We start from the raw sequence: 15,510 nt of genomic DNA, 5'->3' as shown, positions 1-15,510 counted from the left end.
TTTAGACCGAAATCTCGAAATTCATAGGGTCTGGTGGTCAACTGGAACTAAACCCACCCCACAAAAATAAAAGTGGAATCTAATCCTTGTTTTGGCAATTTGGCAACTAATCCTGGAAACAAATAATCAGGTACGGTGGTGATTCCTGCGTGCTTCGTCGATCGATTAGTGCATGGCCTTAGTGCATGCTATATATACGTGTGCAATCTTAATATGCCATACTACTAAACGTTTATATGATCTGGCAATAATCGTTATTTTGGCAGTTAGGAAACTACTAATGCATGGAAACAAATACTAATAATAATGTGTGTGCTGTCCTGCCTAACCGTTGATTAGTGCATGCTACTATTTAGAAGTAACTACGCAATCTTAATTTGCCATACAGAAATGAATTCTGCCAATCCCTTAATTAGCGATTGATATGATGCATGTATGCACATATATTTTTTCTATATAAACCAACCATCTGCCTATTCGTTGACCTCGATCTACTCCAACCACCACAGTAGAAAGTACCACGGCCACGCCCAGCCAGCATCGACCGGCGATGGCGACCTGCAGGCAGCTCCTCCTCGCGCTCGTCGTCGTTGCCGCCGCCGTTGAGTGCACCGCGGCGTTTGATCAGGATAACACGCCGTTCCAGCCGATCCCGGACCTCGCCGTCCCGCGCATCCAGGAGCTCGGCCGATGGGCCGTGCAGCAGCACAATAATCAGGTGGGCGACCGGCTGACGTTCGTCAGGGTGAACGGCGGGCAGTTCCAGATTGTGGCGCCGGCGCTCAACTACCTGCTTGCCGTTGACACGATGAACGTCGACGGCACGGCCAGCACGCACACAGCCCTCATCTTCGTGCAGTACTGGACCAACACGCAGCGCCTCGACTCTTTTAATTAACTGATCCATCCAGTGACATATGTACCGATAGATGGAGGACCTGCTGATTGTAATGCCAGCACGGTCATATAGGGATGATTGTAATGGCCTTAAGATGCAATAAACACAATCGGTTTCCAGTATTGAAGGTGCACGCATTTGTTTTTGTTTTTACATCACAGGCGTTTACCTTCTTTGTATAACGGCAGGTTACATCTAATCGTAACACGTCGAGATTTTACTCCACAACGGCATTAAATTATAGAAAAAGATTCTGTTCAGCCGATTGATCGTCCTTCACTTGACGCGTGGCTTACCGAGCCATGTATGTCTCTGATCTGTTGCAGAACGGTGGCAATGAACTACGAGTGCGCGAGCGGTTCAAGACGTCGTAATTTTTGCAACATGGGTCAGAAAATTACTGCTTGAGTGGTTGAAGATGTCGTAATTTTTTGCAACATGGATCAGAAAATTATATGCGATGAAGACACTATTGCAATTTTGCAATAAAAGTTCTGTTGCAAAAGATTAGAAAAGAGAAGGTTGTGCAACACGTGTCTTATTGCAGAAAATTTTAAAAAAGATAGTTTTACAACAAAGATCTTATTGCAGAAATACTGAACAGGGCTCTTGTTACAGAAAAAAGAAGAAACGCTACAGACAACTCAATCTGATTCACGAGGCGGAGGCCATCAGAAAAAGAAAAAGAGTTTCTACAACGTGGCCATTGTTTCAGGATCTATTTCTGCAACGTGATTGTTATATATGTACAACGTGACCGTTGTTTTAGAAATTAATGAATGAAGGAGGGGATAAACATGACTTGTCAGGAAATCAATCGACGGCTGCCTGCGCTTACATCCAACGATCAGTAAGGTGGCAGACGTATAGCGCGCGGCGACCCATGGGCGCCTAGCAGTCCCTTAAATTACCCCTCTCCTCTCCATGTATCCACGTCATGACAACACCGATTTCTATCAAAATTCGTCCTAGGCGCTGGCTGCTAACACCGTGGGCGCACATGCTCTTCCGTCTCTTCTCTTTTGCACCCTTTAGGCTTTGTTCGGTTAATCCCTCTTAAAAGGGGATTAGAAAGAATTGAAGGGAATTTAGATGAAATTTGATTTGTAGTTCTCAATCCTCTCAAAAACCCTTCAAATCTATACCTAATAATAAAGCGGTTATTGCTTCCGTCGGAAAACCCACCATGACATTTTTATAAAAAAGTCCCTGTAATTTTTATTATTCAATCCGCGCTTCATCATTTATCTACAGCGCAAAAGGAAAAAATGATCCGTTGCAAAAATTATACCCGTATGCATCGCCTCCTTCCGTCGATCCTGGGCCACCCTGGCCTGCGCCCAGGCCGCCGCCACACCACTCGCCGTCGCGGCCGACCTCAACCGCCACCGCTGCTGATCTCAACCCACCTGCCTCCGCGGCTGTACCTCTCCCCGTTCACTGCCCCCGTTGCGGCGCTCGAGCGCATCGCGTCGATCCTGGTCCACCCTGGCCTGTGCCCAGGCCGCTGCCACACCACTCGCCGCCGCGGCTGACCTCAACCACCACTGCTGTCGATCTCAACCCACCCGCCTCCGCGGGCGTACCTCTACCCGCTTGCTGCCCCCGTTTTCGGCGCTCGAGCACAGCTTCTGGATCAAATGAACGTGACAGCTACAACGACTTGGGATGATGCGTTTGCTCGATGCAGAACGGCGGCTGCGCGCGGATAAGGCGCGGCAGAGCGAAGTACTTGCAGGTGGAGGCGGGCCTCCATGGCTCACATGAGGAACTCTGAGGTTATGGTGCGGTAACGACGACTCCTTATGGCCAGATAGAGGCGCCTAACCCTTGCTCCCCTCATCGTATCCCCTCCTCCGACAGGAACTCATCATCTGGTGAGATCCCCTCCCCATGCCTCCAACCGTGTGCCAAGCACCGGCAAGAAATTTTGTTTTGTGAGAATTTGTTTGCTGATGAATGAATGTATTGATTGTAAGATTGCATTGTTGTAGAGAGAGGGAATGGAACACCACCTTCAGTTTGTCATCTGATCCCACATTCTCTACCCCATGAGTGAAATAAGATAACAGTCCATTGATCAATTCACGTAGCCTTTTTGTCTCAATTTTTCATCATGGTGGAATTAACAATGGACGGGTTGATTTCTCAACAAAATAGGATAGACATGACTGCATTAGATAGTTAGCTTATTATTTTAATAAATCAAAATGATTATAAAAAAATTTAAAAACGTGTGGTATTTTTTTTTCCGTTGCAACGCACGGGCCTTTTTGTTAGTATAAAAGAACCGAATAAGGCCTTAATGAGATCTGGGCAGGGTTTCCAGCTGCAAAGATTGATCACTGCATGTTTTATGAACGTAGTGTACGTGCATGCATGTTCAGTCGAGCGAGTATGTACTTGGCATCTCGCCGAGCGAGAAGAAATCAAACGAGCTTTGCTTCGTCAACATTTACCAGCCGAGGCAGCGCAAAAAAAAAAAAAAAATCATTCACGAGCCCGACCCTGTAGGACATCTATTTTGTGGGACAAACAATTATTGTTTTGCTAAATCACATCTAGGTGTGTTCTAAATATTGTATATCTAAATAATACTATATCATTCATTTTACACGAAGATTGGTGTTGATATTTATTCTTTATCTTCTTTTCCCCTTTTATGCTTATTGTATCACATAAATGTGGCATAACCCAAACGAAAGTTATTTTTTTCTTATTCTCTTTTTTGTTCAATTTTCCAAAAATTAGAAATATTTTTTTTAAAATTAATTGTTTTTAAGAATTACATTTACGTATTTAAAATTTATTTGTTGTCTTTTCAAAATAAAATACTTTCCATTTTTTTCAAAATTTCAAAAAATGTTCACAAATTGTAGAAATAATGTTCACATATTTTAAAAGTTGCTCATGATGTAAATCTATTTTCAGGATTTTAAATAATTGTTTGCAAACTTTTTCTGAATTCGTGAACATTTGTTTATATATTTATAAAAAAAACCACATTAACTTCTTTTAAATTCACAACCTTTTTTGAGTTCATAAATAGTTTTTTTATTTTGTCTTATTTTTATCATATATGGAGCGAGGATTTTTGGTAGCCGAGCTCCAGGCGAGTATGTATGTTGAGAATATCGAAAAGCATATTTCAAAGTTAAAAAAAATCTGAAAAGTATCTGCTGAAACATATATGTATTCCGTAAAAATGTATTATATTTTTTTAATAATAATATTGTGATTTGTAGGCTGTACATAAAAAAACAAATTCCGGCCAACAACAAAAATGAAAGGCCCGTTTTAGAATGTGCATTTGTATTTTTTGTATAAGCCACATGGGGGACTATAATGCCGTCAAATTTTGCATATACGTAGTATGCATGTGTATGTCTGCTCACAAATAAATTCAAAAAAAAATCTTGATCTAGGAAAATGAAATTTGAGAACGAGCTCCGTGGGGCTCAGTCTCCGTTGGCATTTTCCAATATATATGTGATAATTAGCACAATTAGATTACATATTAAGAGAAGAGAGCTATTTTCTTTGATGTATATGAGAATATAAATTGAAGACCAACCTTGTGTCTTAGGTTTATATAAGATTTCATATGAATTGCAGTTGTCTTAATGGAGTACTACTATGTAGAGCTCGCGTAGAGAGTTCACATGAATTTGTTGCAGTTCGTCTAGTTATTTGGAGCAGCCAATGTTGCGGTTGACAGAGCAGCAAATGACCACCGAGCAGAGATATTACATGTCGTATGGTATGATGTATGACTGATTCTACACCAAGATACAATAAACTTACTAGTTACTACTACATTTTTGTGTAGTTGCTCAATGACAAAAGAGTTCGAGGTCTCGGACGATTGGAATTCATAAGGCACATACTGCACCCTGACCGAGCTCATACAGATTAAGATAGCACACATAAATGTAAGGTTATGCCATTATAGCTAATTCTAATCAAAGCTAATATACATTAATCAAATAGACAGGAATGACAACCCATTTTACCCAAGGCATAAGAGCGACTTCCTTGCCATCACCGATGGCAATCATGATAGCTCGGCCCCTGTGCTGAGCTGCCTCTCATCCTCAGAATAGTCGCAGAAGTTGTTTGTGGCCGCCCCACCCGGAAACACGTTAAGCTTATCAACCATCTTGTCACAGTCCTTGAATAGATCATAGCGATGCGCCTTCTCCTCATCATCCTTGTAGGTGCGATGGTACTCGGTCATCCACTCCTCGAACCTCTTCTTCATGGCTTCCTCCTTGTATGTGCGGTGATACCTGGCCATCCACTCATCATACCTCTTCTTGAAGGCTTCCCCCTTTAGGGCCTCCTCACGAACAAGATTGCGACCTGAGATAAAAGGTGAGACAAGGTTCATGATGAGGATCAACTAACAAGGCCACAGATCCTGGGGCTGATCAGTTTAATGCCAACATTTGCATTTCCAAATTTCAGCAAGCCAAAGTTGGGGCTTGGGAACATATTGTCAGCCAATAATTTTAAAAGTTATGATTGGTATTTTGCCAACTACTAATGTAATTTGCCAAGTGCCATAGCCACCTAGGCATGCCAGTTTCTGTTCGCATCGTAAATATTGGCAAGGCACCGATTTGGGCCCCAATGTAGATCTGTTTCATGCCTACTGGCCCCTCTCTGCATCCCCGTTTTGATACGATACCATATTACTGATAGGTGCACTAATTTGTTAAAAACTTCCGCATGTGTAACTATGATGTTGTTTAAATAACACAGAGATTTCAATTCCATGTAGCGTCCAATGGAAAAAATCTACGTGAATAGAGTTCCAATTCTATCTGAAGCCAAACAGTTCATCCAACATCTTACTCCTCCCTATATGGCGAAACTCTCAAACTCTTTTACAAGGCAAGACTCACCCTCTTATAAACAATATCATTGAGACTATACTAGCCCACTAGTTGATTTGTCGCTGATAATAGTTTAATATTGCTTTAGAGAAACAAATTAGTAAATCGACTGCAAGCATATTACATCAGAATTTCAATTCAATTACTCAACTTAGATACATCCAATATGTAGGCTTAGGTTTGAAGAATTTGAATTAAAGTTATCCATCTGCACGGTCATATCTCCCCTAATAATAAAGCAGCTACTGCTTCTGCCGTACGTCGTGGTAATTTTGCATAAAAGTCGTTGTAATTTCTGGTAATAGAACCCGCCGTCCCTCTTTAAGTGGCACCTGGAAAAGCGTTTCATTCGTGCAAATAGACCCTGTAGTTTTCGTGTGCCGCTAAAGCCGACCGCGTTAGATCATCGATCGCCTCCGCCCCCTCCCCCTCCCCCGCACCCCACGAATCCTACCGGTGCGCCTTGGATCTATCGGAGATGGCGAGAAAGCGAGGCGCGGCGCGGTGCGGACGGAGCGAGCCAGCGACCACGTCAGTCATCGATCGCCTCCGCCCCCTCCCCCTCCCCCGTAGCCCACGAATCCTACCGGTGCGCCTTGGATCTACCGGAGATGGCGGAGGAGGACGCGGCGGCTGCGGCTGCGGCTGGGGCGCAGGCGGTGCAGCTGATCGACGGCGAGGGCGAGTTCGCGGGCGACTCGGCGGAGCGGTTCATGACGGCCTCGGGCGTCTCCGGCTGCGGGCTCTCCTACGCCGTCGTCTCCATCATGGCCCCCCAGAGCAGCGGTACGTACGCACGTACACTGCGCGCGAACGCCCATCGCGTCCGCTCGATGATTTGGGCAGATGGTTCGCAGAGACCGACTCGATGTCAAGGTCTCCGTTCAACGACAGGCCCATCGCGTCCTCGAGGTTGTAACCCTGTTGGTTAAATCAACACAGATTGGCCGCTCGTCAGATAACAAGTTCTCCATGATATATGTAAGGAACCAGAGAGCAATCTCTCTGTTGTGCATGGCAGAAAATTCTTACAGTGCGGTAAGGGAAGGACGCAACATGTCGCCCATCGACATTGATGTGGTAGCCTTGGAGACCAGATGTGATGGTTAGGATAAAGAGCTTGCCCTCTGCAAATGGGTATGCCTGATCTGAACGACACACACTTTTTCTGGCTCCGACCTGCCGAACAAGCTGTTGAGCAGCTATTTCATGTTTGTTGATGATTCCTGTGACTTGGCGCCATCGTCCTGGATCCATTTCTCGCACTTGACTTCCCCGTCAACTGAAATTGGAATTGTCGCAAGCAAATTCAGTGATGCAATTTGCTTTTGTTTTTGAGTTTATCGAGCATGCAACTTTCAAATTGAATACTACTGCTACAAGTAGTATTGAGATTAGTTTTCATCCACTCAATGTTGATTCAGTCGAAGATCTCTGAGAAGAAACTTATTTCAACAAGATTCACTTTATTGTGCTTATCGCGGTCCTTTGGAATATATGGAAGCGCAGGAACTCCAAGCTCTTCTGGGTTGTTTTTGAGGAATTGCACATTACTGTAGCAAGAGTTTTTATGATCTTATGTTCTGGCCCAACACGTATTCAAATGAAATTAAGAAAGGGTTCTTTATGGATTGCAACACTATGTTGTATCACCTATTTGTGAGATTGTAACTTTCCTTATTTTTTGTGACATTAGTTTAAAAAAATTCATGGTTTTACACATGTTCACACAATTGTGTTTCAAAAAAATATGTTTGCACTTGTTTTAAAATCATAAGAATTCTAAAAAATCCATTTTCACTAAAAAATTATTTTAAAATGTACAAAAAGTTTAAACATTCTTTAAAGAAAAAACATCTGTTGAAGGATGTTTTTTTAGAGAAATGTTCTGCTTTTCATAAACATTTAAGATTATTAAAGAAGTGTTCCAATTTTGATGTAAACCTTAACTTTTATTAAAAATAAGGAATTTTTCATGTTTACAAAAAAACCATTGACAAACTATTCCATGCAAAACTTCTCTTCCATATGATGAAGAACGCTAAGTTGGCTTCTTCACGCCCAAACTTGATTCTACAAAAAGCAATAATCACTTTTACCTTATTACCGATGTCTATTAAAATTGGATATATAAAATGATGCACAATGAAATATAAAGCTGGTTGTGCCTCTTTCTCCGCCCGGTGCAACGCACGGGCATTTGTACTAGTAAAAATAAAGGCAGGTGCATAGCTAATAATAAAGCCCAGAACAGTAAATAGTCACAATCAACACCATGGCTTACACCACTACTGTGTATTTTCCTACTTGCCCACCAAGTTGCCCATGTCACAGCCCATTTGATCTCTTGCAAGTTGCAAGGTACATCAAAATTTTGGCACATGTGGCTTGCTAGTCATGCCTGCATGCATATCCTTATATTACTAGAGCGGATACATTTTCTGGTTCGTGTCTTGTTGATCCATTTAAGAATCCAATCAAATCGGTTAGTGCTCAACACTTGCAAGGTTTTCCATCCAGTTTTCCTTATAAACTGAATCAGCCAAAGCTTAAGAGGTGACTCTTGGCTTTGGCAGCTTTTTAAGCAATATATTCAGGTGGGGATTCCCTCCCCCCTGATGATCGTTAAAAAAACACATGCAAACAAACTAATTTGAAGAATACCGTGCTTGAGGAACAGGGCCGGTAAGCTAACCATCATGAATGTAGAAAGAAACAGTTTCAGGTGCTTCATATGGACTATGGAAACAAAACCTGTACGTTCCACCCCTTGGAGCATTAAACTCAAATTTCTCGCCAGATATCCCCTTCAACGTATATACAGTGTTACCGCCTCGTGAAGTTACCTATGTTCACAGACAGTGTTATCGAACATGAACAGGGTGGTCCATGGATCAATTGCTAAATGAAACATACTAAACAATTACTAACAACAGCCTATAAAATGCAATTGGTCATAAGCAAACATAACATGTCAAAAAACATTAGATTAGCTTCTAGTGTGGATGTTAACAAACTAAATGAAAATAGGGAAACATGTCAAAAAATCCATTTTCACTAAAAAATTATTTTAAAATGTACAAAAAGTTTAAACATTCTTTAAAGAAAAAACATCTGTTGAAGGATGTTTTTTTAGAGAAATGTTCTGCTTTTCATAAACATTTAAGATTATTAAAGAAGTGTTCCAATTTTGATGTAAACCTTAACTTTTATTAAAAATAAGGAATTTTTCATGTTTACAAAAAAACCATTGACAAACTATTCCATGCAAAACTTCTCTTCCATATGATGAAGAACGCTAAGTTGGCTTCTTCACGCCCAAACTTGATTCTACAAAAAGCAATAATCACTTTTACCTTATTACCGATGTCTATTAAAATTGGATATATAAAATGATGCACAATGAAATATAAAGCTGGTTGTGCCTCTTTCTCCGCCCGGTGCAACGCACGGGCATTTGTACTAGTAAAAATAAAGGCAGGTGCATAGCTAATAATAAAGCCCAGAACAGTAAATAGTCACAATCAACACCATGGCTTACACCACTACTGTGTATTTTCCTACTTGCCCACCAAGTTGCCCATGTCACAGCCCATTTGATCTCTTGCAAGTTGCAAGGTACATCAAAATTTTGGCACATGTGGCTTGCTAGTCATGCCTGCATGCATATCCTTATATTACTAGAGCGGATACATTTTCTGGTTCGTGTCTTGTTGATCCATTTAAGAATCCAATCAAATCGGTTAGTGCTCAACACTTGCAAGGTTTTCCATCCAGTTTTCCTTATAAACTGAATCAGCCAAAGCTTAAGAGGTGACTCTTGGCTTTGGCAGCTTTTTAAGCAATATATTCAGGTGGGGATTCCCTCCCCCCTGATGATCGTTAAAAAAACACATGCAAACAAACTAATTTGAAGAATACCGTGCTTGAGGAACAGGGCCGGTAAGCTAACCATCATGAATGTAGAAAGAAACAGTTTCAGGTGCTTCATATGGACTATGGAAACAAAACCTGTACGTTCCACCCCTTGGAGCATTAAACTCAAATTTCTCGCCAGATATCCCCTTCAACGTATATACAGTGTTACCGCCTCGTGAAGTTACCTATGTTCACAGACAGTGTTATCGAACATGAACAGGGTGGTCCATGGATCAATTGCTAAATGAAACATACTAAACAATTACTAACAACAGCCTATAAAATGCAATTGGTCATAAGCAAACATAACATGTCAAAAAACATTAGATTAGCTTCTAGTGTGGATGTTAACAAACTAAATGAAAATAGGGAAACATGTAAGCCTTTAAACTAAATTGAATTAGTAACTATTAAGAAATAAAGAAATGTTCAGATGCGAGAACTGAAATGGCACGTCCAGACAAATTTTTCTTTTTACAATCATAGCAGATAAAGTAGGACCAAGTTGGGTATTCCGCAATAACCAGCAAATGCTGTTGAGCATGATAAGCAACACAAAGTTGATTATATAGTTGCAAAACAAGTTCTAATAACAACAAACCTAAAACCTAATATAAAGAAATTGGTATGAAGCTACCATTTTTTGTTAACATCCAAACCCCATTATATATCTAAACCTAAAACTTCACAGCAATTTTTTGTAGCATGCTGAAGCTACCATTGAGGTAAGAAGAAACTTAGATACTTGATTCGCCTCATAGAAAAAGTTAAAAATATGGCCTGGTGTAGTTATCTAAAGTACCACACCAGTTTACTTTGCACATTGTCTAATAATCATCATTGAAGCACCGATACGACCAGGACCAGGGTATCAGTGTACAGAACGCGCCCGATATTCCGATATGCATATGGTATTTCACCTATATTCGCATCCCCAAAATTTCAATTTTTTCGATTTAAAAAGAACGCTGGGGATGGCGTCGATACAGCGGCGACCTGGGAGCGCAGCCGAGAAAGCTGGGCGCTGATGCTGAGCTGCGGATGCTTCTGCTTTGCATTAGCTTGTATCTTGTATGCAACCATGATGTATATTGATGCTGCTTGCTGCAGGTGAGCTGCTGATTTTGCTGATGCAGGTAGTGACATACCGACATCGGCATATGGGGGCAGTTGCATGGCATTATGACTGGCAGCCTATCTTCAATTGGGGGGACTGTTACTGTTGTGTGTATCTCAAATCCAAATATCTTCTATATCTAAATAGGAACCCCCCACTACTTGATTTCTCTTGACATGCAGGCTATCCACATCAGCAATAGACATGCAACCATTTATTTTAGCAAATATGCCACCTCAGCTTTCCATGTTCCCGTGTGTTAAAACTCTCAGTTTTTTAGCGTGTGTTAAAACTCTCAGTGCATCTGCCTTTCACCTACGACTCTCAACGCATCGCTTCATTTCTTCTTCACGCTACCAGCCAGCCATTATGGCTGCCATTTCAATCTTTCACTATCCCACATGTACAAGATTAACTAATGAGGTAATCAAGCGGCCGGCCGACGGTTCATTACCCTTTAGCGTCCCCTACTTCATAGCTGTAGGTTCCCTCACGTCTTCCTCAACTTTCCAATCCACGTCGGCAAATTTCTATTCCGGAGAGTGATGTGAAATTGTCAATCTGTATCATCGTTGTGTGGTTGCAACACTGGCCGAAGAATTAAGTGGCAACTACGTGGGTGTAGCTGCTGCAGGTGCCACTCTTGCTCCCTGTCAACCTCAAAGGTTTGCCATGATTCGTTAGTTTTCTTCATCCATTATTTCATTGATTGTTGATAGTATGCAGAATAGCAAAACATGCGCTTGCTTTTGGTGTTGACGAGCATATTCTCCCGATTTTCATGCTTAGCAGCTTAAGATTTTTTAATGAAGGCAACAATATTTCTTGCATCGATTAAGAAGAAAGTTCATTACAACGTAAGTATAAAATGGAAGATTAGAGGTATGAAGAATATTTATAGATTACAAGAGCTGATGGAAGAAATTATGTAATGCCATATGCTTCAAGTTGTGGAAGCCAACCTTCCACATATCTTCTTGTGGAACTAAAGATATCCCCTTTCTTTTCTTTCCTCAACTGCCACCAAATTTCCATAACCAAGGTAGGGAAATCTTTTTTGCGAGGTGGCTGGATCTTATATTGGCAATCGACACACCAGTCGTCCACGTTGTTAGTTAGTAGAGAAGGAGCGGATCAACCGGCAAACTGCAAAAACGCAAGGCGGAATCCCAAACTGCACAAGGAAACGAGCAATGGTAGCATAAAATCACCCTTTTTTAATTATTCATTCAGTTACCACTGTCTTTGTACATTATTATCAAAAAATTGTGAGTTGAACTCTTTTCAAAATTGAACCAATACAAATTCCATGGATTTGAGATAAGCTCTACATACGTTGCTTGATCTAGGAATATTTGGCCGACCATAGTAGGCAGACGCATACCATCGTATTTTCATCTTCTTTTAGAAAATTAATACTTTCATGTATCATGAATACCCAATATCTTATGAATTTCCAGGGCACTGATGTACAGTCTTTGTCATTTGAAATTGGACCTTAATATTCTTAAACCATCACATCTCAAACAATTCGTAAGAATATCCAGCAGCAACGCGCTGGGCATCGTCTAGTATACTACCAAATGATGTATTTTGCAAGCACCATTAGTCCACCGGGAACTGAGGGAGTAGAATAGAAGTAAACAAAAATCATGCAGGCTACTAATCGCCAGATCGACATGCCGCATCGCAGATCCCCGAGATTCGATGCGGGGCCAATTTAAGCCGGCAGCACCCATAATATAGATCCGTACGAAAACAACCCATAATCGTAATCATAGTTTTAAATAGCTCGCTATAGCCCCGCTATAGCCTCGCTATAGCCTTTTCAGCAGGGTGCCGCTAAATGGTATCATGTACAAATATGCCGCTATAGCCCGCTATTTAAAACATTGATCGTAATCGACTAGTACAAATTAACCAGAAGATCATGGCATCGAAAGCAAATCCACGCGAAGAATGCGATGAGGAGGAGGAAGATGAGTCGGGCGATTACCGTGAAGTCGATGCCGGGGCCGGGGCGGTCGAAGCTCCAAAAGATGTCATGGTGACGACGAAATCCGCCGACACGAAGTTACCCTCGTAGGGCACCAACTCGTGGATGCACTCGTCGGTTTCGGTGGCCGCCGCCACCAGTGCCACTGCCACTGCCAGTACCAGCAGCACCGCCGGCCGCCACCACGCCATGACCGTGGAAACCCGGGGTTGGGCGGGGCGGCGAGCCGGTCGGTTTCGCTTGGGTTCGGGAGGAGAGAGAGTGAGGGCGACTCTGGGATTCCCGTCCGATCTCCTCTGCTAGACATCAGTCACACGAGGGTTCAGTGAACCTGGCGGTCTTTTTTTCTTTCACACGAGTCCACGATCCTACTACGGTATAAAAGCAGACCCACGCCCGAACTGGATAATCCAAACCTTGACCCACGATCCTACTATAGCAGATATAGCATTAGAACCATGACACGTGAGAAAGTGAAGCACCATGTAAAAGATACTAGGGGTTGGGGCACCACCTTGTGGCGCCTCCTGAGAGGAAGCTGGGCAGTGCCGGGTTGGCAGCCGTCCCTTCCACTTGCCATGTTGGTATCTCTCAATACATGGAAATAAAAAGGAATATCGAGAATTCGCGTGGCTGAAGCTGAAGCAGCTACTTTTGAAGTAACAGAAAGAAAAGCAACGACTGGAGTGGGGGAGTCAGAGTCGAAAAGAGGATTCCTCGCTTCTTTCTCTCATGCAAAACCGTGCATGAGACTTTCATCTCGCACGGCTCCTAAGTGATAAAAGAAAGAAGAACTCGTCTTCTCTCTTTTTTATTACCTTCCTCGCGTATGTTTAAGACCGAATCCATTCTTTTTCGAAATCATGTCATGTACTCCCTCCGTTCCTAAATATAAGTCTTTAAAAAGGTTTCATTAATGAACTACATACGGATGTATATAGACATACTTTAAAATGTAGATTCAATCATTTTGCTCTGTATGTAGACTCCTAGTGAAATATCTTAAAAGACTTATATTTAGAAACGGAGGAAGTAATTAAGAAGTTGCAGTACAAATTTCAAAAGAGCTAAATAAATTACACTCCAATAAAAGGAGATTAGGGCATCTGAAACACAAAACACTCAAGGCAGGAGATAGAATGAGACAAAGAGAGCCCAGACATACTCATGAAGTAATGAATCGACATATATGTTATAAGTTTGTGAAGTGGTAAGAGTTCAGCATTCAATTGTGACATGATGTGCTACACCAAAACAATAAGAACACATCGACTGGAAGTTCAAAGGGGCCTCAAGCGGAATGCTTAAATTGTAAAATCACCGAGTTCAATTGAGATATTTGGTTACCAGTTCTTGACACGGTGGATTCTGAGGCATGCCCTGCAAAGCACAAGAGGAAGACACTCTTCAGGACGTTTCGTAAGTACAAAGAAACCAACATGGGTACTCGTATCTGAAGTTGTCAGTGTCTTGCAAAAGGAATATATGGTGCCTTTCACGAATTCTTATAGCTCAGATCCCAAGCTTGTGAGCTCACCTTATTACTTATAGGGATTCAATTGTGGAAATTAATAATGCACATGTAAACGGGAACATGAAACAAAACTAACAAAGTACACTTGTACACGTAAACAAGAACATAAACAGAACTAACAGGACCATTGGACTATCTCGTGGAACATCTGACACGGCTTGGGACAATAATCAGGTTAGCTCAAGTTCCTCCGGCAATAAATAAAAAGGCTACAACCATAAAAATGTAATGACAAATGAAACCTTTAACCGAATCAGTCGATAACCAAATGAAGCGGCACATGAAACCTTCTTAAATATCATGCTACTCAGAATAATTAGATGCTAAATTTATAAATAACTGAAATGAGTATTATAAACAATTTGGACATAAGGCTCAATCATAGACAAAAGTGGATGCAAGCTCCAAACCTATCCTCGAGAGAACACATCAAGCTAAGTAACTAAGCTAAGGATCATTCTTCAGTAGAAGATCAGTTCAAGACCATATAGCAGACTGGAAAATTGTATCATTGCTCCTTGTAACTCGTAAGCTTGAGAACACACAAACCTTCAGACCAGCACTAACATTGCAAACCATGTGAGAGAGCCCTGATTCAGAGGAATCAGTAAAATCCGAAAACGAACAGTTGATTAAGTTTGAACATTATGAGTTAGTTGGAAGAATCAATATAATCAGAAAGCAAACAATCACATTATTAATGGAGTACCTTACAAATCTTACAAATTAAATACCCTTTATACATCAAGGGTGAAAATAACAATAAAATAACGTAATTATTTTATATCTCAAAACAAAATCTACATGGCTAGACTTTGTCGAGAATACATACCCTAGTTCATCTAATAGTTGATTATTTACCTTTATAGTATAATAACAATGACATAGACAATCAGCTATAGGTAAATGTGCTACAAGATGGTGTGATGCACTATTTTTTTAAAATGTACACACATGTTACTTATTGAATGAGAGAATTTAACTGTAGTAGAATGAAATGAAGACTCAAGATACGCACACACAAAAATAACAAAGTATGTTTCCTTTCAGATTTTAAACAACACAAGGTAGAAAAGTTGGCATGAAATATGTACTCACCATGGTGATTGAGTGAACAAATGTGTCATTCTAATTATTGACTGTTGCAAG

The 15,510-nt window shown here is 41.3% G+C and overlaps 1 protein-coding gene and 1 pseudogene across 1 annotated transcript; one reads left to right on the top strand and one right to left on the bottom strand.

Annotated features, from left to right (window-relative positions):
• The first annotated feature begins 550 nt into the window (after positions 1 to 550).
• LOC123431298 (cysteine proteinase inhibitor 8-like) lies at positions 551 to 898 on the top strand. Its single transcript, XM_045115119.1, has one exon. The coding sequence runs from the start codon at positions 551 to 553 to the stop codon at positions 896 to 898; it is 348 nt and encodes a 115-aa protein (XP_044971054.1).
• Positions 899 to 4,746: 3,848 nt separating this feature from the next.
• On the bottom strand, positions 4,747 to 13,018 carry LOC123431297 (annotated as a pseudogene).
• Between the last annotated feature and the right edge of the window lie 2,492 nt (positions 13,019 to 15,510).

The sequence above is a fragment of the Hordeum vulgare genome, chromosome 2H (genome assembly GCF_904849725.1).
Source record: "Hordeum vulgare subsp. vulgare chromosome 2H, MorexV3_pseudomolecules_assembly, whole genome shotgun sequence".
Taxonomy (NCBI): Eukaryota; Viridiplantae; Streptophyta; class Magnoliopsida; order Poales; family Poaceae; genus Hordeum; species Hordeum vulgare.
The sequence above is the reverse complement of the archived record's forward strand: the minus strand, read 5'-3'. Positions and strand labels throughout refer to the sequence as shown.